At 34.2% G+C, this 19,276-nt stretch overlaps 1 protein-coding gene across 1 annotated transcript in view; it reads right to left on the bottom strand.

Annotated features, from left to right (window-relative positions):
* FBXO36 (F-box protein 36) overlaps positions 1-19,276 on the bottom strand; it is a 30,308-nt gene that overhangs the window by 4,667 nt on the left and 6,365 nt on the right. Inside the window, exons 2-3 of the mRNA XM_050902592.1 lie at positions 5,861-5,969; positions 535-707 (exon numbers count right to left, since the gene is read on the bottom strand). Coding sequence (XP_050758549.1) covers positions 535-707; positions 5,861-5,969 — 282 coding nt within the window. The remainder of the gene's footprint in view (positions 1-534; positions 708-5,860; positions 5,970-19,276) is intronic.

The following is a 19,276-nucleotide window of genomic DNA, read 5'->3' as shown; positions in this document are numbered from 1 at the left end:
AGTTCCTTGCTGTGAGGTCTACAAAAATCTTGAAAAAAAATCTTTCCTTGTGCTCCTGTCTTTTGTTAAAGACTTAAAATGTAAGCTCTGTAGGAATGACAATGATTTTTTGTTTGTTAATGAGTCTAGCATAAGAGGATCCTGGTCCATGGTTGAAGTTTCTAGACATTACAATAATACAAATCATAACGCAAAGCATAGGTTTTACATTTCAAATACTTAATCCTGGAAGTAGTGCATAACACCCAACCATGGGTTACAATGGAATTATCTGGATCATTGTGTTTATTATATGCAACAAAAGTTTGCAGGATAAGCAGTGTCTCTCTAACAGCCTAAGATCTAGTTTTTATTGCACCCATTCAGTTGTTTGTATACAGATGATTAATTTATTGTCTCAAACTTTTAAGTAAAGCAAACAGATTGATGATTATATTAAACGTGAGATGAATCAAAACCAACATGCTGCACAGCAAAGCTAACAATTTTAAAATAATTTATAATTTTAAAAAATTTATTTATTTATTTATTTACCATTTCAAATCTGCGTGAAACTTGAGAAAGCCTGGCAATATCTTCAAGCTCCAGAAAGGAAATGATGTACAGGAGCAATGGGACAGGAAGCCGTTCCAGGAAGTCATAGTTACCTCGGCACAGATTGAGGACATGTTCCAGAACTTTGGCACCAAACACTATAGCAATCTGAACTGTGATAAAAAAAAAAAAATCAAAAAACAAACCTAAGAGACAACAGATTTGTAAAAGCCTGAAATTTCTTCCCAATAATCCCACATTATTCAGATACATCTTAAAAAAAAAAAAAAATCAGAAAAGTCAGCTTTTTTAAAATGTTTTCTAGAGAAAATAACATGTAATATCTTATATTGAACATTAGTGAGTTATAGTATTTCAATTCATCTTAAGAGTTGCTAGTGACATCCAGGAAGCCTGCACAGTAAAACAAGGCTTTAGTTAAAAAACTGTACATTGTCTAGCATACAGCAAACTCTTGTCTCGGCTGAGGAACATTAAAGCAGCAGCAAAGCTGAACTGAAACTTGTCCAGATCCATTTTGTCCACTTTTCCACATATATATATATTTATTTACATAAAGACTGTGCTGTTTACTCAGGAGGAGGTTAGTAAAACAACTGAAAAAAGTACTTCAGTTGTATGTTTTGGGGAAAATAATGATGGTTCTGACATTATATTGTCATGTATATTATACATCCCTGTAGTTCTGCTTCTTATCTTATGTAAGTACAGTTAAACCACTAAAATTAAATTAAAGACAGTTATCTTCTACAGTGACATGACATTTTTCGACTCATTCACTTTGTGATCCAGTACAACGCCAAATTCTTTTTCTGTAGATCTACTTAATGAGCTACTCCCCATCCTGCGTTCATACAATTGATTATTTCTGCTTCAGTGTCCAACTTGGAACTTGGCCTTTTGAATATAACACTGTTTCTTCAGATCATCTATCTATTTTATCAAATTGCTTTAATAAAAATACTAGTTCATTATAAAACAGGATCCTGAATTCAATTTGCTACATTTCTAATGAATGATCAGTGGTAAATTTTGGAGCTGCATGTTGTTTCCTAAGATCCGACAACATGAATGCAGTCATCCAGATTTGTAAAGGACTTTTTTTTTTTCCCCCCTTTTCTTTTCATACAGGGACAGAGGGATCAAAATTTAAATTTAAAGCAGAATTACTATTTTTTAATATTATGAAATTATTCTAATACATCCAAAATGTTTTTTGTTGTTGTTGGTTTGGGGATTTTTTTTTTTTTTTTTAAACCAACTAGAGTCTATCTTCTCACGTATGTTAAAGTCATAAAAGGAGAGAGGAACAGAATAATGGAAATTGAAACTATACTGACTACAGGCAGTAAGTGCATCCAATTTTGATGCAGTAGTTTTCCTTCCAAAATATTTTGTAAGATTAGTTACAAAACTCAAGCTTATGTGAATAGATTTGAAAGAGCTTTCCAAATTACAAGATTTCACTGTTAAGATGTTAAGAATTTTTTCTTCACTTTTTGTTCCAAATATTCCTAAGGTAATTATGTAGAAGGAAGCTATCACCTTACCTTCCTTCATGTCTTTGGGTAGATGGCCCAATACCATTCAAGCTTTCTTTTCTGTTGCTGTATCATACTGCAAGCGCAAACAGTGTGCTGTTGGTTCTCATTTGCTTTTTTGCTTTCCAAGCATCTCAGTTCTATATAGTTGCTATCTATATAAAAATTCTAAGAATTTTCCTCAAATTCCTTATGCAAGTACAAAAATGATCTACACAGTCAACTAAAAATTGTCTGGCTGATCTAATTCAAGCTGATACGTAAGAATGATCCGAATCTTCACATACTAAGAATGATGATGATAATGTTTGTAGTGTGCATCTGTTTCACATTGAATGATTAAGCAGGCTACCACATGAATATTTGCTGCTCCTTGAGTTTTTATTGAAAATTATTTCTTTCTAGAAATAATAATGTGACCTGGTTTGGCTATTTTAAAATATATTTAGCTGTATTTATCTTGCTTTATAAACATATCTGCACCTAATCATGAACTAACTGTGAAACTATATTGAACTTCAGGTTTTCTGTGAAATTTTCATCCTGTGAGTGCTAGATACTACTTGATGACTTGTACTGTTTGTTCACTCATCCAAAAATGTAAATAGACCTCTCTTCTCTTGCCCTACACGATCGTCAATTAATTTTCCATCTTTGCAAAACCATAATGAAAATCTAGCCAGATACAAAATTTTGCTCTTCTCTCTTGGCTCTATCGAGATTATGAAAAGAAACTAACGACACCTTACTTCACTGTCCAAAAAGAAAACATTTCAAAACAAACACAGATGTTTACAGCTGTATGGTAGTTAATATAAATTTACTAAAATGTTAATGTTTGTTACAAAATGTTTACTTCTTCAGTCTTCTATTGGATGCTTCAAATGCCTGTACGGGATATTGATAAAATGTTTCATTTACAGGGGGACTATTCTTCCTATGCCCATTAGAAATAATTTAAGGACGCCTGTTTTTTTTAAAACAAATTTTCTCTAAAAATCTCCAACCATGTGAAAACAGATAAAAATCTTAGGAATGAGAACTAGAAGATAACAACAGGAAATACTAATGCTTAACAACAGATAAACATTTTGCTGGTAGGGGTGTACCAAATACTTAGCAGCAAACCATGGGTCTGGTAAGGAGTCTTTTATTTGAACCCTCATTTGGCAAAATATTCAGTAAGGATAACTAGAATATTATTCCAGTATATATATATCTGTGGAGAATTATGGGGGGGGGGGGGGGGGGGGGGGGCGGAAATCTGTGAATACTTATGAGAACAGCAGCAAAGCTCCTCTTAACAGGAGGTGAGAAGGAGGTGTAAAAACATCTGATTGTGTGGAACAGCAAGAGCTATGGACAGAAATAATATCAATATAACAATAAAACTTCTCACAAACATAGTAATTTATATTCATAATACTTCTATTTATGTTAGCATTTTTCTGAAAACAAAATATTTTTATTTTATATTAAAATTTTACTAAAAACCAGAGGGAAAATGCCATGTATGATTTTAAAGATAATTTTAGGAAGAGGAAGAAATGATTAAATGTTAGGAAAGAATGGCAACTGTGGCTTTCAATACTTCCTATGGCATAGGAAACCTCTGAACCACCAATAACACTTTTCAAGAAAAAGCAGGCAGATCTTGTTTGTAACCTACTGACAACACACACGATAATAGTATAAAACTCCATGTTAACAGTAATTTAATTATTTGAATCATTGTACTAAGGTAATGTAAAATAGATGTTTTATTGTGACATTATATTAATATCAAATGCCACAGGAAAATCTTACAGTAGAAGCAATAAGGAAAAAAAACCAAGCTAAAATCCTCACCAATAAATATTCACATATCAAATCTACTTTTATGAGGTAAATAAAAAAAGAAATTAAATTTTTAAAATAAAACCACTAAAACCTATTGCTAAAATTCAGCCATAAATTCTACGTAATTCTTGGCAAAAAAAAGTATAGAAGACTACTTCTTTGAAAGCTCAAGTTTATAAAAATTGATAATCAATTTTGTCAAATTAAAATGTGGTGCAACTCTTTGCCTCAACTAATGGAGTGATTATAAACACCTACTGCAAAAAAGCATGGCATATTTAAAGACTGCCTGAGCCCCAGCCAAATTCAACAGGCAGTCCATTTTCTATTGGTTCATGATACATTCATTCCCCTTCTAGTCAAAACAAGTAGTAATAACTGGAATTAAAGATTTGTTTTGTTACAGACTGTGAGTGTTGATGAAAACTTTTTCCATGGTTTGTGCATTATCCAGTCACCTGAGCTCAGAATGTGCAGTCTTTCCATCAATAGAGCACTTAGAGTAGTCACTTGCAGTCTCCCTATCCAACTGCCTAAGGAAGTGTTATTATTTCAATCAAATTCACTTGAAATTGGTCAGTTGCAAAAGTTATAATGGAGATCAGAAACACAAACCTAAACATAGAAATGCAGACCACATTAACTCACCAGGGCTAAAAATCTCTTGATTGTGCTGTAGGAACTGTTAGATTTTAATAAGCGAAGCATAGGAAACATATGTTGGTCTTATTTCAGACCCTAAATGAAGATACACTCAAGTTCACTCTTGAAAACAGGTATATTCTCTTGAGGAAGGTTTTAGCCTCTCCCCTACCACCTGAGACTCATATACTTCTTGGGAAAGTAGACCTCCTCTGCGTAGGTGTAAATAAGATGATGTCTACCAAATCTGTTGGTAAGGAAAACAGGACTTCATTTGGAAATGACATCTTTCAAGTTCATCATAAAAACAGGATAAATATGAAGTCACATCTGTAACTAAATTTTTTTATGTCTGTACATAATCAGAATACAAGAGCAGCTTATTTAAAAAAAAAAATCTCACCAATGCAACGCGTGTGAGTGCTACCTGGTCTCTTGGGCTACAAAAGCCTCAGATCTCAATCCAGTCCCTGCAGAGGCAGTTATGAAGTTCTCCATTTTCAGACCAGGTCATAGCTCAGACGTCAGCTATTTGCTGCAGTTGCTGAATTAATGTGTCTTTGGCTTAGTATTTTCAGGAGACTATTTCCTATGTCAGCCATGACCAAACATATCTTGTGACATGACGTCTCTTAAAACTAATCCGTTACTGAGAACCAAGACTATAAGAAGATGCAGAGCAATAACTACTTGGGACACATAGTCCCATGGAACTTTGGGAAAAATCATAATTATTTCAGATATTCTCAGTGGCCAGTCTATCAGAAACAGGGTGGAAAACAGCCCTATAAATCTACATTTTGAGGTTTATTTAGTGGTGTCCCTACTGCATTTCTTTTTCTGGCTGTATGCTTCTAAAGTCACGTTGCACTTCTATAATCCCAAGTACCTGTTGCACTTGGTGTTATTTATGTTAAATCAGATTGGGAATCCAGGTGGCTCATGACGTGGCCATAAAAACAAATGTGCTGGCACAGAGCATTATAAGGACTGAGTTATTAGCAATAAAAATATTGCTTTCTGGCCTATTTTTGTTGCTAATACCTCTGTCATTGTCTTATAATGAAACTATCAATGTTGCTGGCATTTATCCTATATTTACATTTACCGTAATGTCTTTTTGTTTTTCCAGTATTCATACATTAATTTATGTTAATAAATTCATACAAAAAAGCCTGTTAGCCAAAGCAATCACATCTTTCATGAAAGATATTACAGATCAATATTGCTAGATTATTCCATTATATGCCACAGCAAACTTGTAATTATTATTGTCATCTTACTATGAAGAGATGAATCATCCAAAAAATCCTCCTGGGATTCTTTAATTTCTCCAGGTCTTGACTCACGAAATTCATTCCTAAGTGAGATTTTCCACCACCTGAAAATTACCTACAATTGTGGAAGAAGAAAAAGAAAAAGAAAAAAGGAAAAAGAGATGAATATCAAGTACCATGAGATAAATACATTGCTAAGATTCAGGACTCCAGTTGTGTAAATATTACTACATTCCCAAAACAAAGTTATCATAAGACATCAGACCACGGTTACATTACCAGCAGCCCTACAACATTATTCAAAGGACAATAAACATCCCATAATGCACCTAGAGAAGTGTGAAATGTTTTTGCATGCAAAGAAAATGTTCCCAACCCCTGCGTGCAAATTGTTCGTAGAAATTAAAACACGTTTAACGACATCTCAACTTGCAAAACTATAAACATTCTCTTTTTCATTTAGTCATAGAAACACAATTCATGAGGCATTAAATTATGTGGTTAAGCAGAAATACCCATTCGACTCCTCAGGCATTCAAAAGTGGCAGTATTAGAAGTTAAACTGTCATTGTAACATTTTGTTAAAATCAAAAATAATAGGACAGTTCAAAGCTCAGCACTTAGACTGTCTGAAAACTCTGGTAAAAGCTCTCCAGAAGTACACATTCAACTCATATTTTCACAGTCAGAAAAAGAAAAGAAAGCCTGCATTACGAAGCACGCAACTGAGACAAAAGATTAATATGAATAGTAAATTATATAGCTATGAAATGATGGAGAACAAGTGGCCCTGGCTATCAGTAATTTTCCCAGGGTTCTCTTAAAACATTACATGTGTGCTTGAACAGTGTGTCAGCTTTTAATATTGACTTTTGTTTTGTTGCTGTCACAGCGGGGTCTACAGGAGAGGAAAGTCGTAATCAGGTCAAAGTAGGATTCAGCTGCTGTTGTAGGCAAGGTTAAAAAAAAATCTTGTAATCTTACTAATATTAATCTGGTTTATTTCCTTCCATTTCATTAAGAAAAGTGAGGATTTTACATTGTTATATGTATAGATGACACACTGAGTGATAAAACTGACAAATGAGAATATTAGTGAGGTGTACATTTATAAAAACACACACACGTGTATATAAAAAATACACTCTATAAAGTCTTACTTTTTCTACTGGCATGTAGAAAAGGAAAATTAAAAGCAAGCCTTGAATTAACTGTCAATAAGCCACAGGAGACTACTCACATATACTGACTGAAGAACAGAGTTAAATTTACTATTACAAATCTTAGATCTGACAACAGTGGTTTACATCTCTCAACATGAAATCTAACTTGAGATCTCTCTGGTATTTCAGTGTCAAAATGTAGATTCTAAAGTTGAGAAGAATTAAGTATTTGTAACTCCCAATGAGTTGCATTCACTTTCATCATTCATTTTCAAATTAAAGCTCAGATTCCAGACAATCTGCTAAGGCAGGCCCACACCAATCATTTCTGTATTTTTCAAGTCTTGCTTGTATCCTGTTGATAGCTCATATACAGTAACAGTAAATAAGTTTGAATAAAGGCTTAACATCTACATTTGAATGTCAAATGTAGCTAGCTTAAATTTATCATTTTGATGTTTATTGTGGCTAATATATCATTATAGGGGGTAATCAGAATTACTAAATCATATTTCTGATAGCATACATACAAAATAGCTTCAATTAACTCTCAGACATATCCGCAATACTCTGTAAAATAACCCTTATTATGTGAATAAAAGAAAAAACATCCTACTCAGTTGCATAAGTTCATCTTATTTTACGACGACACACACATTCTTTTGCAGTGAAACAGTTGCCTCTTTGAAGGCAAAAAAACCCATTCATCCAATCTGCATTCTAGAATTTAATATATGAAAAATAAATTACACCACTGAAACATTTTATAATAGCAGAATTAACATTTCTGTAATGTACATGCACAGTATAGACCACTACATTGCTAAAATAACACCACCTAATATACTAGTGGTAATATGAGGATTCAATGCAAGAGAGATTATAAACCACTTGTTATTCTGTTCCAGTGATGATCCTACTACCTGGGAAGGCTTTAGAACTAGTATGTTTATAGCCTACCACACGGATAATAGGACAGTGAACGCTGTACTGTACTTCCAAAAGCTCTTTTTATCTCTAGCAATATAGGGAGAATCAGCACGTAAGGCTACTTCCATTCGTATTTGTGGAAAACATAAGGTGAGAATAAGGTTAGAAGAAAACTGATATGCAAATGGAGAAAGACGAGACATCTCTACATGTTCCTCAGCTTGCATACCCTTCAAAATGGTACGCAAGAATACAGTATATTACAGGGAAAAAAATCATTGTTAAAGGAGAAAAGAAACCTGGTTAATATGCATATGTGTGTATAGACTCTTGAATAAGATTTGATCTTTATACAATCCAACCAACCCTAAAATGGAACACTAAATCAATACTCTACAAATTAAATACTTCTGTCCTATTTTTAAAGCAATTACAGTAGATGCTTTAACATGGTTATAAAAATTTACTTTCTTGTAGTATTGTTGTACAATTATAAATTCCAAAGCATTTTAATACTAACTTCAAAAACTTCAAAAAATTACAGAAATATGTATTTCAGTAATCTCTCCTCTTCTTAATTGTTATACTAGGAAGCACACTGCAACACAACTATCTGCCAAAATGGGAAGATCAGGCCAACACGCAGAGGCACAGGACAAGTAAAATATTCAAGTAATTATATTGAACACCACTGTGTATTTTCTAAACATTGTTCTTTGATATACAGTGGAACAAACTGTCAATAGCACTATTCCATTTAAAAACTTGCTTATGTACAAATACCCAGGACAAACTACAGTTACTTGTAATTTGTTAGCACATGGTTATTTCAAAGAAATATATTGCATAGATTTTGTAATACCTATACTTTTTGCATAGATTAAAAAGATGAATAATGGAAAGTATTATAAGTGCATCCTGGTTACCATGGACACATTTCATTCTCTATGTTATATGCAGGTGCAAGTGTTAAAGCAATTCACTACCACTTTGCTTACTCCATTGGCATTTCTTCATGAAAAAAGAGAGAAGAGGAAAGGATGAGCAGAACCAAATCTAAACAGCAGCAACCAGCCAAGGCTTCTAATAAAAAGTCATAGCAATTTTTTAAACAAATAAAACAACTAAAATATTTAAGTGAAAATTTAGCAACAAATAAACTATTTAGGAAGTATCTATTGTCAAAATTAATCTGGACTGTAGATTACCAGAAGCGTAGTATGAGAAAATAATATTTGAAGTTTGTCATATGGTGAGCCATCTTTTAAGGATGCTGGGCTCAACCTTCCCTTAATGTAATCTATTTCGGAAGTTATAGAACTAGAGACAAGTCTCACATGACAGACTCATACTGTATAATGAGAAACCTCTGGGGGAAGCTGAAGAAAGGCGGTGTGAATTGTGAAGCCCTGTTATAAAGGCACATATGAGAAACTGTTTCCTTCTCCAATATACATTTTTAGGATTTCAAACTTCTCCAGACTCAGCTTTCTGCTTTGCTTAAAACTAGTAACTCAAAATATAATTTCTCAGATTACAGGTTATTTGGAGATTAATTTTCCCTATTTTTCTCTTAAGTTGTTCTACTTTAAATAGTTAAACATTCATTGGAGGAGGAAGTTGACTCCCGAATCGGTGCTTGCTGAGATTTAGATCTAGATTCAAATATTTCCCTCTGTCCCAGGTGAATGGCCTAAATCCCCAGTCTTTCTTTTTGGCCTTGGATTTGTCACTGCAGTCCAAGCTCTCATTCCCCTGTGCAGTCAAGGAGCCATTGTGCCTTCTACTGAAAAAGCAGTCACATTCTCAGTTAGTCTTAGTGACTTTACCTGTACTAAATCCCTTCTCCCAGGCTGTTTTATCCCATATTCTATTACTTTTCCACAGATTTAAAAAAAACAAATCTCTGCTTTTGTCTGGGTTTTGTGGATTGGAGGAGACTATAAAAATTTATGTTGCCTTACTATTTGATTTCAAAATTAGAGTATTCAAATGCTTCTGCACCTCATTTTATCTCATTTTCTCTTGCCGAATATTGTTGCATTTTTGCTACAATTTCAAATAAATCTATTATTTGTAAAGCATTCCATTTTCATGCACCTCAGTATAGAAACCACCCGTTTCACCCTCACATAAATCTTTACAAAATAAAAGTGGAATAAATATCAGCATTACTGAAACATCTTCAAGGAGATAACTATAAGATAGACGTTTCTAAAGCTATAATCTGTATACCTAAATATCTTTCAGTTAATTGATCGCTTGAAGCCAGTATCAGCTAATCTGTTGCCTTGTAACCTAAGCTCAATTTCCAAGCCATGAAGTCAAACGCCTTCACTAGATAATTTTTTTTAAATTCTGAAATTAATTAGCACAGTGAAAACTACCAGCTTACCTGCTTCCTTCATCTTTCCAGCCCCTGTTCGTGTAGATGCAATTTTACTTATGAAAAAGTACTCCTCCTGTCATAGCTTTTTCTACTCTTATTCTAACATAGCCACATCTAATTGAGAAGCTGATACTATAATACTGTAAAGTTTTTCATGCAGTTGCAGCTACATCCACACTACAGCTTTGACTGCATAAGTAATAAAGGAAAATTTGAATAGGACAATGGAAATCTTTAGGCTTAGACAGAGCTATGCTCATTTTGCAAGTGAGTGAAGCTTAGACTTCTAGGTCACTTTAAAAAATGCAAAATAGGTACCTGAAAATTTTACTCACTTTTCGCTGAGAAGAGGCAACCATGTATTATATCTAAACTATGGAACCAAGTAGCACCAACAATGCACAGGTATTTGCAAAAGAACTAAAATAAAATGTTAAATAACTTTATGAAGAGCTAGAGTGAGGCTATCCTTACGCATTGACGCTGATGCAGCTAAAGCAAATGCTATTTTGATCTCTGTGGGATAAGCTGTTGAAGAATGGTAACACACATGGGCAATTGTTTCATGCAAGGCTACCAATGGCATATTGTGATTAACGTAAAAGCAAGAATGCAGATCTTGTGGAACTGAAGAATCTGTTAAATCTCCTTTTTTCCTCCTGCCTCCAAAACCAGTTAGATTCTTGGCAATGAAAAGATATCCTTTGTTTAAACAAATATTCCCACTGTGCCTTCATACAGCATAACAAGCAACATATAGGTATCTCACAAGATGTTGTGAAACAGATAAAGAAATTGATAGTTAGAGATGACATTTAACAAATATTACCAAATATTCATAATATGATCTTGGCACAGTTACAGAGCAACTTTTTTCCTAATAATTTCCTCACTGTCTCTACACAAAAGAAAATGGCAGTCACTCTCACGTTTAAGTTATTTAATGACGGCTACACAAAAATCTTGCAAAAATTAAGAAGCTCTTTCATATCCATTGCTTGCAGTAAGGTTTTTTTTGTAGCAGGACCTAAGCCCTGCAATCAGAGAGGCATCTTTTGCCAGTTTTATGAAATTCCATCAGCATCTCAATCTGTGAACACTGAGGTTTCTCTTTTGTGGTCTACTGCTTGATTTTTCAGAGCCTTGCTATCATGTTGTATGGAACTTTTTGGCAAGTATGATCACCTGAGGACACTTCCCTGAAAAATCCAAACTTTTGCCCGACCATGCTTCTATAATATGTATGGATATAAGGTAAACGGTCAGCTGGCTATTTCAGTCCTTTGTAAATATAAGAATCTGGAGAAGAGCCAGCAGAGGATGAGGATAGATGGCCTACTGTACACCATCATTACCTCACAGCGTTTAGCTTGACCTAGAGTGTAAAAAGAAGAATTCACAAGGAATTCACCACCCATCAGGAAAAACAGATATTTCCAGCTTCCTTATTCCATCTAAGAGTGAGATTTAAAAACAAAACCCAAACAAAACTCTTAATATATATTTTTAAGTCTGCCTTACTTTGGGTTGCTGTAATAAACATCAGAAATGAAAAGCAGTTGTAATCACTCATTGCAACTGAAGATGGATATCTTCCATCTTTATCTTCTAAGCAACAACAGAAAAACAGCTTAATTTTATAATCGGGCTTTAAGATCATAAAGATGAATAGTGTAATAGAAGACAAAATGCTCCAAAACTATTGCTAAAGTATTTATCTAAACACTTTAGACAAAGCAAAAAAATACTGTTTGCACTAAACTATTAGCTCCACATCATACAACTTCACCAGTACTAGACTGAAAGTGATTAATGCTCATATCTGATTAAATAATTTGTTCATTTACCAATGAAAAACAGAATAATAGAAGACTTCTTATAACACACTGTGGCTTTAGATCCATCTCCTTAACCTGATCATTCTGCTATTACAGAGTTTAAAAGATGAATTATGTTTTAATGGACATACTGGTGAGTCTTGTAAGATGTTCAGAGAAAAAACAATACTGTATGAGAGGTAGAAGGACACCATTGAGAAGAGTAAATCAACACAGTAGTATTTAACTCTGCTTTTCCCAATGGATATTGCTGTGAAAATAGTTGTAACTGAAGGGGATAAAAGACAGTAAGTTAAACAACCTAACCAGCAAGATTACTCTCCCTCTTAATTACACTACATCAGCAGAAAGACTTAATACGTTCACCAATTAAAGTAAGCCTCCAACTGTGCTAGGCTAGTGAGCAGGCAAGCTTTTATTGCTGCTACACAGTCACTTCTTAAATATTCTCTTACTTTCTGACCGGCTACTGAGGGACAATGTCCCACCTGTCCTCTGACTAATTAAGTAGTATCAGTACTGTTACTTGTATATATTTGTGCCTCCTGCCATTTATAACAGGTTTCTATTAAAAAAACCAGCACTCTAAAGTTTTAGATAGTAATCAATAAACACAAGTGTACATAAATATGGATGTTAATATTTGCATAAGAAAAGCAGTTCCTGTAAGGTAGCAGCAATTTAAAGAGAAGACTGGTTTATCTGGATTAAATGACCGTCTTCACAGTTCACCGTTATTTCTTCTTCTCGATATACTGAAATTCACATGTAATAAAACTCTTCAGTTTATTGAAGTATATAGAATACATTTGAGTTAAAATTAGAACATTTATAATGCACTTAAAACTTAAGACCTACTTAAATTACTTTTAGAGTAAATCTCAAGTCAGTGAGGAATAGTCACATAATGCTGTTAAGGTACAACACATATGAACTACAGACCTGCATGTTTCTTTAGAAAGATCTAGAAAGTAATAATGCCTCTCTAGCCTTTACAGCTTGCAGAACGTAACAAACCAACTGTACTACTTCCATTGCAACTGTTTTCTTCAACAAACATCCAGTGGTCTTAATTACAAACTCCACAAACTATTTCATAACTACTACAATATATAGCATATTTCCTATGGTCTTGGAGAAAGACGGATTCAGGAAGGGTTGTGTGAATTGAAGTTTGTAATAATACAGAGAGATGGAAGTACAGAAGAAAACAGAGTTAATTGTTATGATTGGTTTGACCTTTTTTTTCCTTTTTTTTTTTTTTAAATAAAGCCTTTATTTTTCTGCTTGATTTTGAACATCTGCAATTAAAGCTGCTACTTTGCTACAATTGGCCAAGGGAGATTATTTTCAGAGTCTTGATTTGGTTAATATGCAAGAATGTGAACAGTGTTCACTAGCAAATGCAGCCTGGCAGAATGAACCACCCTGGTTTCGAGGGGGGTGTGTGGGTGTGTGAAATAATACTTATGTACCTCAAAATTGCTGGCAAATTTTGACCTGCTCCATTGGATAAGAAGGCAAAATGGACTATCAACAGGTTGCAGTTAACGAAACCTTCATTTATGTAGGGTTCCCAGAAGTCTTTGAAGGAAAACTTTCTAGGAGTAAGAACAAAAAATGAACCATATCTGGGTGCAACAATGGAAGAGTTCACCAAACTGAAATTAAACTAAACCCATGCACTGATGTCATTCCACATTTCAGGCATGCACAATATGAAATCAAATAGGTACTAGTTGCTGCCTGTTATGTCTGTGAAATTGGATGCTTTTTGCTCTTCTTCTGGCAAATTATTACCTTTTTTCCAAATTTAAAGTAGGACTTACAACACTTGTGCTTCATTTGTCAATTGCTATAAAATTCTATGTTTGCATTTGCTATAGTACATGAAGTTATACAAATTACTATTTTATCTACACTGATAGGATCACATCTGTACAGGATAGTAGTTTCCTTCTCATGTGCACTCATAAGAAAAAAAAAAAAAAAATTAGGTGTCTCTGGCATTTATTAGCCATAGTCCATTTTTCAATCTTTCTATGGGATGTCCAGTTCAGATATACCAAAGAGTTTGAAGTGCAAAACCTAACATGCTGTGCTAAAGAAACTGTTCTACAAGGGGAAAAAAAAAAAAAGTTTTCTCAGACCGTCAGGTTGAAATTTTGGACAATAGCGTGTACTTGAAAGTTTGTACAGATTCTTCTCAGGATCACAATAGTCATCATGGAAGCCCGTACACTTCCCTCCCTTACGTCTGCTTTGGTTTTGGAGAAAAAAAAAAGTTACTATTAATAGCAAGAAAAGATAAAACAATTTAGTTAGCAAACAGTGACTGCAGTAGAATACAACTGTAAAGACAATGCATATGGAAAGAAAGATGACTTCCTGGTGTCAATGCAAACTGTTCCGTGAGTTGCTATTAACAAATATTTCAAGTGCATGAAGAAGAAAAAAGAAATGTCACAATTCCAAAATTTCATATGTAGCAACTACAAAGCTGTTCATTTTACCCCCACTTCACTCATACTCAGAAACATCAACCCACTTAAGCTAAGGTATTAGCTCTGTGTGCGTGTGTGTGCATGACTACCAAAGGCTTCCACTTAAAGTATTTGAAAAACATTTTAGCAAAATACAGGAGGAAGATGGAATAAAAAGCTTGGAAAAAATAATTGTCTTTTCCTTTGGGGAATGCAGTAGTTATGTTCGAGCAAGAAATCTGCTACCTCGCCATGGTCTCTTCCCTTCCTCTCAGTTACATACCTGGTTTATTCCTATATTAGTATCTTTCCTCATTGCTTTTCCCAGAGCTTGCAGGGAAAAAAAAAAAAAAAAAGAAGGCAAGAAAATAAGCAAAAAAAAAAAGCTAAAGATCTTAATCACAGATGCTTACAGCACAGGTGCTTTGGAGGCTAACTTTTACCTTTATACAGACTTGTGCACACAGATCAGAGGAAACAATACAAGAGTAGAAGAGTGAGAGACAATGCAGAAGGGAGGGAGGTATGTGCTGAGGGGAAAGTAACACTATCAGAGGGAATAAAAAATTACCCTTGAGGATCAGAGTCTTCAATTATGAGCATGATACTTGCCATTTATTAACGTGATTAAACAGGCAGACCTAGATAAGACCGCCACAAAGAGATTATTCCACTATTTAACAGAACAAAGGATGCTAGCTAAGTGCAAGACATAACATTCCTTTCTAGATGGATAAGACACTGACAGGTTTCATTTGAACCCATTTCTTTTAGTTTCATCCTCCTTACTTCAGTTTCAAGGTCTCCTTGTTACAATTTCAGATCTTTAAATTTCTTCTTGTTTTTGTTTTTTTTTCCTTCATCAGAGTAAAAAAAACAAACAACAGAACAGTCAGACTCCCTGCTATGTGTATAAAAAGTCCTAAAGTCCAGCAGTGTTACAATGGAAAGTTCTTTTCTAGGGAATCTGCATCTCCTTTAGCAGGGTATGTGCACATAACTGGCAATTCTTTTTATTACAGATGAAGTCTTAGTTCAATCATCCCACTGCTCCCTTCTTGGATACTTATCATCCTGATTTGTATATATCTGCAACCAGTCTAATCTAGTATCTGCTGAAAACTGTTTTCCTATATTCTTATGTGGTCAGCTCATGTTCAGCACTGACATCTCTCACTCTAAATTTTGAGAAACATCTATTGCACTGGCCCCTAAAATCTCATCACACTTTTTAAGAACAGACTAACGCTCTCAATGTGTTTTTCAAAGCTCCCTTGCTGTCTATTTACAGCTTTAATTCCACCTGAACAAATGACAGGAACACTAAAGAATCCATCACATTGTGCAGGCATTCTGATATAGTTGATTCCTACCCGTGCCTCCAGTTTTCAGAAAAAGCTGTGGTAACAAGTATGCCCTTTTTCTCTATTAGTTATTAACTCAGAACTACAGGTAGCGTGCTCTCTGAAAAGTTGGGTTTTTTTTTTTTTCCTTTTGCGTTTCTTCAAACACTAGTTTTGCCCAGTCCAATTTTAATTACTTGTTTTACATTAAACTTAACACTTGTTACCTGTAGGTTTCAGTCTCATTGTAAACTGCATAGGAGGGAACAACTGCAGAATTCAGCTGTAGCACCAACTTAGCAAATGCTGAAATCTATGCTTTCATTATCAGTTGTCACGATAATTTGATGTGCATCTGTATTAAAAACATACACTGCATTTTCTGTCACAAGTATCTGCTTGCTCTTTTGATGTTTTCCAGCTACACAGCTTCTCTTGCCTGCAATCCCCACCTGTTGTCATTCCTTTCAATCTATTGTTCACTATCACCCACTAGCTTCAGACACTCTCCTAGGCTTCTGCTTCTACAATATCATTTTGCCTTTTTTGACAAATGATTTTGATCATTGTATTGTGCACTAGTATTCCTTCTTCTAATTACTACACTTCTCCAGATAATTTGTCTAAGTCAGGTTTCATCCAACAAATGACATTTACACTGGTTGCACCCAGTGCACAATTTTAATCTAATTTAGTGAAGTCCATCCAAAAGCTGCAGGCACTTTTACTTTGGTTTAATTTAGGCTTATTTCAGTTAAACACAAATTGATTTAGTTTATACCCAATCAAAATCAAGTAAATCTTTACAATAAGCATCCATAGAGCAGTTCAGACCAGCTTTAGCAAGTTTGTTTAAAAACGAATTTTAAATTACACTGGTGCATCTTTAGATAAGACCTTTCATAGCCTAGCACACCTTGAGATAAAAATCCTGATACTTTTCTAGCTTTGCCTTCTACTCTTCTTTCCTTCTTCCTTCCCTTGAACACATTACTGAGTGCATTTAATTGATTTTTGATAAATGAACAAAGTATAAATATACACTAGGTACACCTAGTCAAGTAAATATATCTGATGGTTCTTCATGATGAATGCTGCTGTGTATGTGGAAAATGAAATAAGGAAAATTGCTCTTGGTTTATAAAGGAAGCAGAAAAGAAGAAATAATTATTTTCCTAACTTGAAGCAGGAAGAAGGGAAACAAGACAACAGACAGGAACACAAACTTACCTTTGGTAACTCAAAAGCAGAATTACTCCTGAGGTTTCCCAAGACAGAGAGCAACAGGGATAAGGGATGTGCTACCTAAAGTAAGGCAAGTGAAGAATATAACTAAATCTTTCTCTGGAAGAATGAGCACTGACAATAATGAACATGTAAACAACAGACACTCAGGTACAGTAGGAAACATTTACTCGATTAAGCAGAAGATAGTGGTGATTGCTTACCTTGAGAAACTATTACACCTTCATGACCTGAAAATCATTCTTGGCAGGTAGAACTAGATTGAGCATGATACCTTTGAAGAAAGCCACACATATTAAAGCCATGCATAAAACTTAAAATAAAATGGGAGCTTAAACATTGCAATTCAGTGTGATACTGCTGTCTGTATACTGAAGACTACCTATAAGTGGACAAAAACCAGCCTAGACAAAAGAAGAAATTAATCTCTAGGCTACCAGTGATACAGAAAACCAGATTAATAGCAAATAATGGTAACAGAGAATTAATTAAAATTACTTTATTATCTTTAACATACCTTAATTGAAATTGATATGAGACTATTCCAATGCATCTTCAAATAACAGCTCAACCACTATTGAAAAAGGAATTTTATAAGCCCATATGACAGTACTGAATTATCGTAGGCACACAAACAACTGAACTGCACAAGTAATAACCACTTAAGCACTCAATATCAGTTATATCTCTAATTTCAAATTAATAAATGAATGTTTCACAGAGTTAAGCATTTAGTAATGTTTGTGGGGAAAAAAACCCAAAACAACAACCCAAAAAATTAGAGAATTTAGTCTTTTGGGAAGGAAAAAACCCACCACTTATATTGCTATATGTGATGCCTTCTGCAGAGAAACCTTGATCCACCAATAAGGAAAGCCCTGAAATGCCAACATTGCTACTGAAACACATCACAAATTGCATTTCAGTTGTTAAAAGTCCAAATTTTCCTGTGTCAGTTGGGTTCTTGTGCTGGATTACATCTTCAATATTGCAGCAAGACCAAAGAATCCCCAAATCTTCCCCCAAACCAAAAGGGATATCTTATCCCCAAAAGGGATAAGATCTAGCAACCGTATACATCCAGAGGTGGTACGTTATGGAAGAAGTGAGAGATACTATCAGGCATCCAAACTATAACACAACATCACAACATTGCTAAACCAACATATTTTAGCTTTGGACAGAAACACCTGACAGCAATATTAATGTTTTTATAATACAGCATTATTTCCCCAGAGAAACCATTTCCATTTTCCAAGCAGCTCTACTGTTTACTTAGATATCTGAATTAGAGACAGTGAAAAAGCAAAGGAGATTTCCCTATGTATTTTAGGCTTAACAAACACTCTCCTGATAATAATTGCTTAATACTATGTGATACCATTACCATGAAAGTGTTCAATTATTTTGAAAATACACTTTTTCAGTATAACACAGCATTTCCTGAGCTGGAACAAAATGGCTTCCTTCTCCTGAAGTCATCAAACTATATTTGAAATGATTCTAATTTAAGACAACAACAACAAAAAGTTGCTAGTTTTATGCAATTAAAGTCCTCTATACGAATAACTTATAACAAAACTATCGTTTTTTAAACCCCCTTTAGGGAAATTTCTGTGCTCTTTTTGTTTGTTAAGAACTCAAATTCTCCATTTGAAATGTCAAAGAGACTTGAATAGAATTGGTCCAGCTAGGCAATAACTGGTATGGCATCCTTCAGGTTTCAAATGCAAATAAAATAGTATGACTTTGAAAAAGGTTCATCTCCCACAGATCTTTACTTAAAATCAGACTTATTTTGCAAAAAAATGTTTCATAGAACATTAAATTAATTTCAGCTTAATTACTATAATAACATCTGTTAATTTTTTTTTCCCCCAATCCATCTGGCCTAAGCACTTCAAATGGCATCTTCTGTCAATCAAATAAGTTGATATATCAAGTGTCATCATTAAGACTTAAAAACAAGCCCAAGATACAAAGGCAACAGTTAACTTTATAGTACCATTTTTCAAAATGGAGGAACTATCC

The sequence above is a fragment of the Gymnogyps californianus genome, chromosome 10, assembly GCF_018139145.2.
Source record: "Gymnogyps californianus isolate 813 chromosome 10, ASM1813914v2, whole genome shotgun sequence".
NCBI classification, from domain to species: domain Eukaryota; kingdom Metazoa; phylum Chordata; class Aves; order Accipitriformes; family Cathartidae; genus Gymnogyps; species Gymnogyps californianus.
Note: the sequence above shows the minus strand (reverse complement) of the source record. Positions and strands in the feature narration are given on the sequence as shown.